The sequence below is a fragment of the Tiliqua scincoides genome, chromosome 2 (genome assembly GCF_035046505.1).
Source record: "Tiliqua scincoides isolate rTilSci1 chromosome 2, rTilSci1.hap2, whole genome shotgun sequence".
Lineage (NCBI taxonomy): Eukaryota > Metazoa > Chordata > Lepidosauria > Squamata > Scincidae > Tiliqua > Tiliqua scincoides.
In genome coordinates, this window is record NC_089822.1 from 209843786 (window position 1) to 209856530 (window position 12745).

Here is a 12745-nt window from a genome sequence, read left to right on the forward strand (position 1 = left end):
ACATTCTCCTATCCCCTTTGTTATGCGATTAGGCCATTAAGTGAATATTCAGTCCAATCTATTGCCTTTGTTGTGTAAACAGACACTCCCTGACAGACACTAGCTGGCTGCACAGGCTACTGGAGATAGATTGCCTCTTCTTTGCATTAAGAGCCTCTTTGTTGTGTAACAGACACTCTGTTGCAGGCTATGGGAGACATAATTGCCTCATTAAGATCATCTTTGTTGTGCTTTGACCACCATCATATAGTCATATAGGCAGTCCATTGTTAACTGAACCATTAAGCAGTGCACGCCTGTATTCTTTTTCAAGTAAAAAGCGTATCTCACTTTATTGTAGCTTGTGAACATGTCCAACCACAAATCCTCACACTCTTGAGTTCAAGATCCATATTCTAGCCAGAGAATAACAGTGGTTCACAGGCATTTTCAATAACTATGCTTCAATACAGGTAAGGCTCTAAGTCCCAGCAAAGCTAGAAAATATCTAAGTAAGTCAGTAAAAGTTTCATTCTACTTATCCATGGGTCCAGTGGCGTACCTTAGGGGGTGCAGTGGGTAGCAGTTGCACTGGGCAACAAGCTTAAGGGGGGCAACAAGATAAGCTTGACATTAGTGGCCAAAATTGTGAAAAAATTGGTATGTATGAATAATACCGCCATGTTATATATCATTGGAAAGAAAACATAATGAGGAATGCAATGCAACAAACATTGGAATATCTGTATTCTATCAAAAGTTATGGTCAATTAACCAAAAAAATGAAAACAGAACTGCCTAATGGAACAAAAAGTGGATTTCTGCAACTCAAAACTGATCTATGAGACTGTACTGAGAGCCAATGAGATGTTATTATGGTACAACATCGAATAAGGTGTTAATATGAGTCAGCTCTCGTTTCCATGTATCATAATACACTTATCCCGCTAACTGAGTAAAGAGACACTTTTTCAAGTGGGGCTCCTCTTATATTTAGCAGGGGGAGAATAACGGTTCCTCTTCACCCCAGCACAGTGTCCCTAACCAATAAGGGGCACACTTTGTATTTATTTGCTCAATTAATTAAATTTGATTTTGTTGTGGAAGGGGAGGCTACAAAATCTTCTTTGATCCCAGGTAGCAGACAGATGCCTTAGCTATGCCACTGGTTGAGGGGAAGCAGCAGAGCAAGTGGGTGACAAGCTTCTGGGGGAGGAGGCATGTTTTCCCTAGATTTTCACTTTTTAAAAAACCAGGCATGACATCACTTCCAGGGCATCAGTTTGAGCTTGGAACCGGGCTACATGATCATTAAGCTATGCCACCGCATGGGTCGCAGCAAATTTCATGATTTTTGGTTCAAAACTTGCTCTTGACTTAACTGCAAGTTCGACTAATACACTAGTGTATACAGTATTTCACCAGGCCAAGGCTGCGTAACTCCCATTTTGTTCTACATACAGTGGAGATGCTATAATAGCTGAGAAGAATCTGCCATTTTGCCATGCTATAGAACCAGGGCTTTTCAACTTTTGTTTTTTGCACTAGGAAAGCAGTACTTCATCACAAATTCATTCTGCAGCAAGGAAGAGGTTTTTCCAGTTGCTGCAGCCGCCTCCTGGTTTCTCCTCCATTCTGTGCCCTCCTTGCCCTGCTTTTGAAAGGCAGGGTCTCGGCTGCCATGCAGCTGAGATTTACTGCAGCTACAATGATGTCCCATTACCTTAGCTTCTGATAGGGTTAGACCTGTAAAAATAGCATCACACAGTTCCTGTGGCAGCGGATACACTTCTGACACATGCAGAATATACAGTAATCTGCATGTCCAAGTACCATTTGCTACACTATGAAGTACCATCAGTAATACTCGTTCTAATTGTTGAAAACCACTATTAGATGACTTGGGCCCTAATCCACTTTCCAGCACTGACATAGCTGTGCTAATGGGACGTGTGCTGCATCCTGCAGTTGGGGAGCACTCACGGAGGCCTCCTCAAAGTAAGGAAATGTTTGTTTCCTTACGTAGGAGCTGCACTGCCCTTATGTTGGTGCTGGAAAGTAGATTAGGATTGTGCCCTTAAGCGTGTAACTGGAATTTCAACTTTCCCCTGAAGCTAAATTACAGCATAGAGCAGTGTTTCTCAAACTGTGGGTTGGGACCCACTAGGTGGGTCGCAAGCCAATTTCAGGTGGGTTCCCACTCATTTCAATGTTTTATTTTTAATATATTTGACTTGGTACATGACTGCATTTGGGGAAATGTTACAGACCTGCACTTTAACAAGCTACTATGTATATTCTTTTAACAATGATAGTCAATGGGACATAATCCTGGGTAGGACTGCAGCCTAGGGTTGTTAAAAATTTTCCTGCTGGATGATGTCACTTCCGAACATGATATCATCACTTCCGGTGGGCCCTGACAAATTCTCATTCTAAAAAGTGGGTCCCGGTGCTAAATGTGTGAGAAACACTGGCATAGAGAATTCTGTTCCAGTTACAGATTTATAGCAGCATTTCTCAACATTTGTCCCCTGCTGTACCATTTCTCATAGTCCATCTATAGAAGTATGATGACAATGTCATAGCCAGTTACTTTCAGATTGGGAGGCCAGATGCAACCAACACTGGTAAGAGGCTCAGGGTGAATCCGAGGGCTTTCTGAGTATGTGAAAAGTGCACACTGGAGCTCTGCCCACCAAGCCTCCTACTGCTGCTTGTTGATTGTGCTGCTGAACTCACTGCCAGGCAGGGAGGTCTGGGGGTCCAACATGCACCACCAGACACCACCTGACGTACCACCAATTGTACGAGTAACACTGTTTGAGAAACACTGATCTACAGGCCTCACCAGTTGTGGATATTCCATATATCATTGTAAGGGATGATATCCCATATACTATCATGATATATCCCATATATCATTATGGTAGTTTTGCACTACTGCAAGTTTGGAGCAAGCCAAAATATAACTGAATATTTTCAGAATATGAATTCTGAAATGTACATCAACCTACACCATTACATTCTTCAAATCACTGGTTTATCCATAAGGGCCCCCTCCCCCCAGTTCTCATCTTGTGATGGCATTGAAAAACTCAACAATTTGCCCAAGTGGCAGCTTGCAATAAGAACATGAGGAGTCCTGCTGGATCAGGCTATAGGCCCATCTAATCCAGTTGCCTGTGTCTCACAATGGCCCACCAAACACCTGACAGAGCACCAAGAGACCTGCATCCTGGTGCCCTCCCCTGCATCAGGCATTATAAGATAGCCCACTTCTAAAATTAGTCATTACACATCATGGCATGTATCCCTTGATGGACTTCCTCCAGAAATTTGTCCAATCCCCTTTTAAAGGCATCTACGCCAGATGCCATCACCACATCTTATGGCAAGGAGTTCCACAGGTTAACTACATGCTGAGTAAAGAATTACTTTCTTTTGTCTGTCCTAACTCTCCCAACACTCAATTTTAGCAGATGTTTTGGTGTTGTGTGAGAGGGAAAGACCATCTCTCTATCCACTCTATCTCCATTCCCTGCATAATTTTGTATGTCTCAATCATGTTCCCTTTCAGGCGCCTTTTTCCTAGACTGGATGCAAGGAATCCCAGAGTACATGTGCTGATTGGAATACTTAGCTGCCCAGAAGTTCTCACACTTACAAACATGTCATGAATAATTCCTCAAAACGAAACACTATACTAAGAACACAAAATTTAAAAGATCTGTTAAAAGAATGTTTGAAGCAAAAATCTCAATTCAAGGACAGCACCTATTATTTGCCTGATTATCTTGCCTGTAGATATTCAGCTTGAAGCAACAAACATTTGTCTGTACTGTTCAGGTTAAGAATTTCATTTGGAAATGCACATTTGTTGCAATACAAACCAATTTCACTCTAGCATTACATAACTTATCCAATGGCTGGGATCCAAAGAACCATACAACTCCTTCCACATGCCCAAGGGGACTTTGGGGCTTGTGTTTCTATAATAGCTGCCCTCCAGGTCACAAGGCAAACAGCTCTTGAAACAAATGAGGCTTTCCAAAGCATTTTGATGTACAGACTCCCATCCAATATCACAAAGGTAAAAAATTAGAGAAACTCACCGGGCATGCTCAAAGCAGTTCTTTGGATCCTACTCAAATTGCATTGCTGAATCTTAATACATGTAAGCTTTGTGATTAGCTGACTGCCTCCAAAACATTGTGAACACTTCCAGTCGTGAGTGAGACTCAATCTAATATCAGAAGGGGGATAAAATCTCACTCTATGGGCACAAGAGATGCCTGGTCTGGCATGATATTAGGTATATCTGTATCTGGGATCGCTATAAATCACTATCAAATTGAAGAGGGAGAAGTACATCAGTGACAGGAAAGTTGCAGACAGAAATACAGTCAGTATTGTGCCAAATCACATGTTACTTGTCTGGTTATAGAGAGAGGGAAGGCTAAGAACACATGTGAGTTCAAGACCAGCTAGTGGGCTGAGAAAGCGATGCCTCACTCAGGCCTAAAAGTGAAGCTAGTCTGGATGGTTTGAGATGGCTAGCAAGTAACTTAATTTAGTCTTGAGGCCCAGCTCTAGAGTATTCTGATCCATAAAGAGCAGGATAGGGAGAGGGTGTGCAGGAGCCAGACTTGCCCCTCTCATATAGGAAACAAGCACGTGATCAGGTCTCAAAAGTAGAAAAATAGCATCACAGAACATGTCTGCTATCTTTGACCAATTTATTATTAACTTTAAATGAAGAAATAATATTGCACAAGTGTTCAAGAAATGTATTCTGCATCACAGAACCATATGCCAACTAGGAACCTGTGTATTCTGAAAAATTTGTAACTGCAAATGCTGACGATTACAAACTACAACCTTATTCCTAAGCAACTGAAGCAGTTTAGCCACCCCCCCAAGCATTCTTTCTAAGAATAAAAATGGTTACCATATTCACCAAAGCGAAGGGACTCCCACTGCTGCCATTCAACAATGCTGTTTACTGTTCGCACACCAGCGTAAATCAGTAGCATTCCTAAGGTGGCATCTAATAGAAAGTTGATAAGGTACCTAAAGTGGTGAGAAAAATACACAAGAGGTATTCCATCACCCTCATCCAGTTCTTAACAGACATTGCCTAGACATTTTCAAGCTTGAGGACCAGCAAGGTTAAAGGCACAGTAATTTTCAGATTCAGTATTCTGCATTGCAGGAATGTAAACACCCAGAACACACATCTCTGCTAGCAGAGTTAGTGGGACACTATATTTTTATCTCTTTTTCCTTATTATTTGCATAGTTTTAGCTATACACTGGAAGTTAATTCTGTAGATTAACATTTTAATTTTTTTTTAAAAATTCTTCCAATACAAAATAGCACGCTTACGAGTGGTAGTTCATGTAGCTAAAGAATTACTTTTCTATATACACCCAAATGTTTGCCTAAGTGTGCAGTTAGAAGGTACCCTTGCATTTCCCATCCTTCTTCCACTTCATCCAGATCAGGGGTGTCCAAAGTTTTTGGAAGGAGGGCCACATCATCTCTCTGACACTGGGTCGGGGGCCGGGGAAAAAAAGAATTTATATTTAAAATTTGAATAAATTTATATACGTTTACATAAATGTGTATATTAAAGATGAACTTATATGAATGAATAAAGATCTTCCAATAGCTCAAGGCTTATAAAAGGCCATGCACAAAGCATGGGGGGCCTTTCCTTCGCTGCCGCTACTGCATCACAAATGTGAAACAGCAAGCAGTGGAGGGAGCCCTCATCCCACAGCTCATGCAAGAGGTCAAACAGTCGCCCTCACGCTGAGAGCAGTTGCGTCGGGCCAGTGTGAGCTCCAGCACATCTCCGGAGGACCAGAGGCTCATTGGAGACTGGGGGCTCCCTGAGGGCCGCATTGTGAGTCCTCGGGGGCCACAAGTGGCCCCAGGGCCGGGGTTTGGGCACCCCTGATCCAGATGATTCCTCTAAAAGATGTCATGACCCACACTTTGGGAACCCCTGCTCTAAACGATGGTCTAGTACTGAGAACCTTTAATATGTGATGTCTAAGCCTAGAAGAATGGGACAGACAATGGTCCAGTTCAGAAGATCCAATGAACTAAAATTCATGAATTGAATTGTGAATGAGTCAACAAACCTGCATATAACATCCTCCTCCACCCATACCTGGCTAAACAGAAAGCTTCCCGATTTGTTAAGTCACAGCTTTCCATTAAATCTGAATCCAAAAAAAGCAGTTTAAGCAATTTCACTGTAAAGATATCAAATCATGATATCAAATCATAGTTTGATCTTTGTTTGTTGGGATAATTAAACCATATTTCCCAGGTTCTGATGTCACAGGGAAGTGTGGCTTTACAACTCAGAAAGCTTCCTGCTTACCAAAACATGGAAGGGATGGAGGCTGCAAGAAGGCTATGATCCCACAAACAAGCTATTCTCTGAACCAGTATAGTGAACCACTGCAAGGGCAATGAGGCCGAATTCAAAGGAAAAAAATGGGCCTGAGGTTTTCTACTTTTGCTCTTTGATTCAAAAGCTGTAACTTCTATTTATGTTCACCAGGTATGGACATATGTATTGGGGTGCAGCATTTAGTTAATACATTAGCTATCTTTATATTAACAATTGGCTTTTGATTAATCAGTATACTTCCAATTAATATGACAGATTTTAGAAAAATGTTATTTTTACTGCTGGTGTAGCAAGTCTGGGGGGTAGACAGACACACTGATTCAACTGCTGTATGAAGGAGATTCAGCTTTAAATCCCTGTTCAACCATGAAGTTCACTGGTTTACTATGGACAAATTATTAGGTCACAGCTTAACCTATCTAATAGAGTTGAATTTAGGACAATATGGGGAGATAATATGTACCACTCTGAACTCCTTGAAAGAATATATTGTTTATGTATACATACAATGTGTGTAGACACAATACATAAACGTCTGTTCCTTCTCAGAAGTCTACTCGCAGAAGTACAGGCATATGAGGCAAAAGAAACTGTTACAAGTCACTTCAAAAAGCTAAGGGTTTTCTATACAGTATTGGTAGAGAACAGAAGGCAAGGTGAGTTTATTATTTTCTTTTTAAAAAAATAATCTACTAAATGAATTATTGTACCATTGTTATATGAAATTTGACCACTGTTATACAAGGTGCCACCAGAGGTCACTGTTCTCTTGGAAAATACCAAGTGGTGTAATTACTACAGAACTCCACTGCACACCTCCATTTCTCAGCTTTTCTGGCACAACTGCTCCATCTTGAGGAACACAAATTTGCTGAATAAGATTTAACACAGGGTTCTTAATCTGAAAGGTGACAAACTTTATAAGAATAGCCTGATGTTTTGTGCCAAAAACTGTTCACCATGTGTCTGTCACCTCAGTTCTCATTTCCTATTATTTAAAAGGAACTCACAAACTGGGAGTCTCAAGAAAACACTAAACAATTCAATGCTCATGTGAACCCAAATTACCCAGAAAGGGCTGCCCAATTTGTCTCTGCATACGTCATTACACTCTGGCCTTGCCTGCTTTCAATCAACAACTGGGGTAGGTAGCCCGGTCACTTTGAATGTGATTGGATCATTCAGTTGCACTTGATGCAGAGGTGCAACAGAAGGACCTGCTTTCAGACAAGGCATGCACGGAACAGTGACTCCTGTCAAAACAGGCAATGGAATTAGATAGTTCTTAGACTGACATACACACACACACAGGGCCCAATCCTATTCAACTTTCCAGCACCAGTGCAACTGCAAAGCAGCCCCAAAGTAAGGGAACAAACATTCCCTTTACTTGACATTTCCCATAAAGCATCAGTGTACGTACACACACTTACAGTGAACAAGGGTCCTCTTCAGTAAAGTCTGATAAATACACATTGGCAAAATGGATGAACAACATCCCTATGGCTTGTTTGGAAGTATCCAAAAACCTATAGAAAGTTTAAGAAGTAGTCATCACATTAAACAATGACTGCACAGAAATTCTCAGTATACTGAAATTCTCAGAATTTTTAAAGTTAGAAAAGTAAAACATAAACAAGAAAAGCTGAAGTAGATTTACAGCCCAATCCTATCCATACTTTCCTGAGAGTGAGGCCCATTGACTCAAATGGAACTTACTTCTAAGTAGACAGGCATAGGATTGGGCTGTTAATGATTCATTTTCTGCATTAAAAGCCATCTACTCCAACAGACCATTATCACATTTACTTATTTGACTGACTGCCTGAAGGGCCATGTAGTGCAAGTGCCATTCACTAGTTATGGTTCGACACATAAGGATTGCTAGTGGGCCAAAGTTCAGTTTGGTTTTTCATACTCTGCTACATTTATCATTATTCTACAACAGGAATATTGCCCTCCAATTGGATGACCAACTTCCCACCCATGTTCAGGGACCATGCCCTATAATACTGGCTTCATGAGGGAAGGGGCAGTGATAGCAAGAGCAATCACCTTACCAAAATAACCTTTGCCATTAATCCCAGTTTGCCACCCTTCCACACTTTGCCTTCTCTGATCCCTTCATATTACCATACTAACCCTAATCACTCTTCCTCCATGATCAAGTACTCTCTGCAGCTTCAAACTTCCTTGTCCCCTTCCCACATGTCAGGATTAGAAGGCAAATTGTGCCAATATAAATATGCCTGTCGTCCAAGCCTTCGTGAGTCACCACCACTTATTTTGCACCTTTCCCCTGGACCAGGGGTTTCGAAACTGGGGCATCGCCTGAGGGCCCTGGCCTCTGCCCCCTTGAGGGGCAGAGGCAGGGAGGAGGGACTCAGGGGCTTGGCTGTACTTACCAGAACCTCCTGCAGCCTCCCGGGGTGCGGGGAGTCCTGCACAACCGTCTGCAGGGCTCCCCGAAGCTGCAAAAGTGAAAGTGGAGCGATTGAGCTCCACTTCCAGTTTTGCGGAGGTGGGGTAAGCTTGCTCCACTTTTGCTTTCTAAATTTCAGGAAGCCCTGCAGACAGTTACGTAGGGCTCCCCGCACCCCCGGGAGGCTGCAGGTGGCTATGGTAAATACAGCCAAGCCCCTGCAGCCCCCTAAGCGATGCGATCCTGGGGATCGCGTTGCTGCCTTCCCTCTGCCCCCGCAAAGACTCAGACTGCTCAAACTCTCCCTGAGAGTTTGAAAACCGCTGCCCAGGCCTAGACCTTTGAGTCTCTTGTGGCACCCAGAATGTGGAACTTTCCCCTTCCTTCACTGCCTGTGTTCCAGTGTCAGAGGACTAGTTTTCTGAAGAGCTTTGAATTTCCCTGCTCCTTAGAAATGATGTATTTGTTTACTGGATCTTTTTTGTTATCATTTTTAAAACTGAATAATTATTTACTGTTTAATTCTTTTTACTGCTGCAAGCCGTATGTATTATGTAAGTATTATGAACTTAAAAAGATCACACATTCTCTGATTAAGAATAAATTGTGTATTTTACAGTGCTCCAACACACGACACTCCACTCTATTCTTCAAACCCCATGACACCTGCACTGCAAATTTCCAATTTAATGGAATAGCAGAAGATATTGACACTGAGACTGGCAGGATCAGCCAATGCTGAGGTAGCCCAGAAAGGGTAATGATTTCTAAGCCCTAAAGATGGTTCAAATACTTTATGCGGAGGAGGGTGGAAAGAGCATCACAGGCCACACTGAGAATAAGACCAATAAACCTTGTGTTTGATGGCCCTCCTCTAAAACAGAATGTCTCTATGGGCTTGTTTCATTGCTGCCTGAAAAACAAGGAGGTGGCAGGCACCTTTGAGTTGATTAGTGGTGAGTGCATTACAGCTGGCAAAGGGTTTAATAGACTTTTGGAAGAAAGACAAATCACTTCAGAAAAAGAAATTTACTTCAGAACTTCTAGCAAGTTGGTGAAAGAATAAGGGAAAGAACTCTTATCCAAAGTCTCCATCATTTAAATCTAAAAATAGCCTCCTGTTTCTGCAGTTTGGCATTATTAACTTGGAGTCTGCCAAGCCTTGCAAGGCCATCTCATGCAACTATGATTTTCTTTAAAAGGCCACAGGCAAGAATGAACATATACAGACATTTCTGTTTCAGCTATATGTTTGAAATGAATTATCCATTCAGTTGTGTCCAACTGTTGGCTATTCCATGAACCAGCATGTTACATGTTCAGCGTGTGTATAATTTGCAAAACACAGGCAGATGCACATCAGGCAGGTTGCAACTGTCTCCCTTTTGAGAATGTATTACAAAGGTTCATAAGGTGAATAGAAAGGAAAATGTAAGACATTCTAGTAATCACTACTATTTTAAACACTCACCAAATCCTCCAAGGACGTCTTTCATGCTTTGGTTCTCTGAAACGTTTCACTGAAAGAAAGTTACGAATAATCAGTTAATTGCCAAAGTTGCACCAACTGCCTATCATACCTCTCCCCCATGAGCTGAACCTGCATGCAATTATAGGCAGCCTATCACATTCACAAATTCAGAGCCCGCCCGGTGCCCATTAAGTCCTTTTTAAAGGCTTAGCGCTAAGTGTTTTTTGCTTTTACAAGACACTATAAGCAAACAAGCTTATAGCATGTGCAGGCAGGCTGCCAGCAGGCTGAATGTTTGAAGAAGCTAGAATGAAGGTTAACAGAAAGCAAAAACCTAACCACTTCATCATGAGTGGTTCATCACTTCATTCTAGTCTCTTCTAGGATTCAGGCTGCTGGCAGCATGTCTGCATACGCTATAAACTTCCACACTTATAGTATTCTGTAAAAGCAAGGAACACTCCACCATGGTAAGCCTTTAAATGTCAATGGGCACAGGGGCCTGCAGAGATAGTTTCCGCACATGTGCACGGGGGGGGGGGAGCGGGCTGGAACTTAATCCCCCGAGGATACAGGGGGATACCTATATATATATTCAATTATACATGGATCATTCCATGTCAAACATCACACGGTTTAAATTAAAAAATTGTAAAGTTTAATTTAAAAATTTAGATTGCACTATTTTCTCTTGATCATATGCATGTGTTACCTCTCAAATGATCCCATCACCATCCCCCCAAAACCTTTTGTGGACAGTTAGCCAAATATGAACTAATTGAGATTTTTTTCCAAATTTAAAAAATGCCAAATTTCCAAATTTAAAAACATTTTAAATTGAGTTTTAAGAAAATTATAAAATTAAGAATTAAAAATCATTAAACCCATTGTGTTGCATATCATATGAAAGCTCCCATAAAGAAGCTATAAAATGAGACCACAACCAGCTCTCCATCTCAACCAGTGTTTGAGTTACAGTTAATTAAAGCATCACCAGCATGCCATTTTTGGATAAAATTTTAAAAATTTAGACTTAAATATATTTTCCTCTCTGTGAATTTAAAAGTTTTTTGAAAATGTATTTCTTCAACAACTACATAGGATCAAAGTATGACATTTTTTTATTAAAATCTAAGAATGTGAAGTAGAAAATTATTGTGATGATTTGCAGGGATGGAAACTCGAGTGAGTGACTCAGACTTGAGTCGGGAAAATGCACATTTTGCACTGACTTGAAGACTCTGAAAAAGATTCAAGTCAAGGCCTCCCTGACTCAGCACTCATCTCCATGTGTGCTGACTTGTGTCTGCCTGTGCTTGCTTACTGTTTTCGTGGCATGAAAAATCTTGTGGGGCTACATTCTAAACAGGTGAGCAGCAAGGAGGCTCCAGTCAGGAGGCAGGAAAGGGTTAATGTTGCAATGAATGGGGGGAGGTGGGACTGGATTCTCTTTTCCCATCTCTGATAGGAAGGAAGGAATGGATGATCATTCAAAAAAGATGGGCATTCTGATATTTTCATTGGCTGAGAGAGAGAACAGAAGTACATATGCCTGTACTTCTGCAAGAGAGAGAGCCAAAGGGGGGTTCTTGTCTTACGACTGGCTTGGGAAGCCCACTGAGGGGGAGAAAGGTGTTCACAGAGATCACGCTTTGCCTCACATGACTGGGGGGGAGGGAGCCTTACTGAATGACTGGCTACAGTGGGACTACTTCTTAACCGGGCTGCAAAGGACCAGGTCATCCTGGTAAGCCTCACAGCTGCTGCCCATGACCCTCCTCCCTCTAGCTGCTTCTGTACCCACTCTCTTGCATGCCCTCCCACATCTCCCCAACCTGTTTACAGACAGGAGGGGACAACAGGGGAGTATTCAAAGGACTCCAACACACACACACACACACACACACAGGCAGCAGTCCCATTTTTTCTACAGTGGGTTTTTAAAGGGGGAGAGGCAACTCAACTTGAGTCTTTTAGAGTCGCTAAAGGGTGACTAGGAGACTCAGAAAGTGCCCCTGTTATGACTCTTTTTCGAGTCAAGTTGCAGGGGATGGTGACTCAGCGACTCAACTTGAGTCAAGCCCCACTGGATTTTCCCATCCTTGATGATTTGACATGGAATGATCCATAAGAATAAACTGCAAGCTAGCACTCCAACCAACACAGACTGACATGTATGCTTAGTATCAAGGAGGTCTGTTGAGACTTAACTACACATTTTGTTGGTGAGTAATCAGCAACAGTTTCTTCTGCCCCTCCTTACCCTAGAGCAGTGGTTCCCAAATGTTTTAGCACTGGGATCCACGTTTTAAATGACACTCTATTGGGATCTACCTAGCTTTAATAGACTTAAAAAAAATGCAAAGGGCTTATTTAATAAGAACAGCCCCACTGGATCAGGTCATAGGCCCATCTAGTCCAGCTTCCTGTATCTCACAGCGG

General features: G+C 41.9%; 1 protein-coding gene across 1 annotated transcript in view; it reads right to left on the reverse strand.

Annotated features, from left to right (window-relative positions):
- Window positions 1-12745, reverse strand: part of STIMATE (STIM activating enhancer) — a 49433-nt gene that overhangs the window by 16775 nt on the left and 19913 nt on the right. The window contains exons 2-4 of the mRNA XM_066615152.1: window positions 10304-10352; window positions 7844-7939; window positions 4931-5052 (exon numbers count right to left, since the gene is read on the reverse strand). Coding sequence (XP_066471249.1) covers window positions 4931-5052; window positions 7844-7939; window positions 10304-10352 — 267 coding nt within the window. The remainder of the gene's footprint in view (window positions 1-4930; window positions 5053-7843; window positions 7940-10303; window positions 10353-12745) is intronic.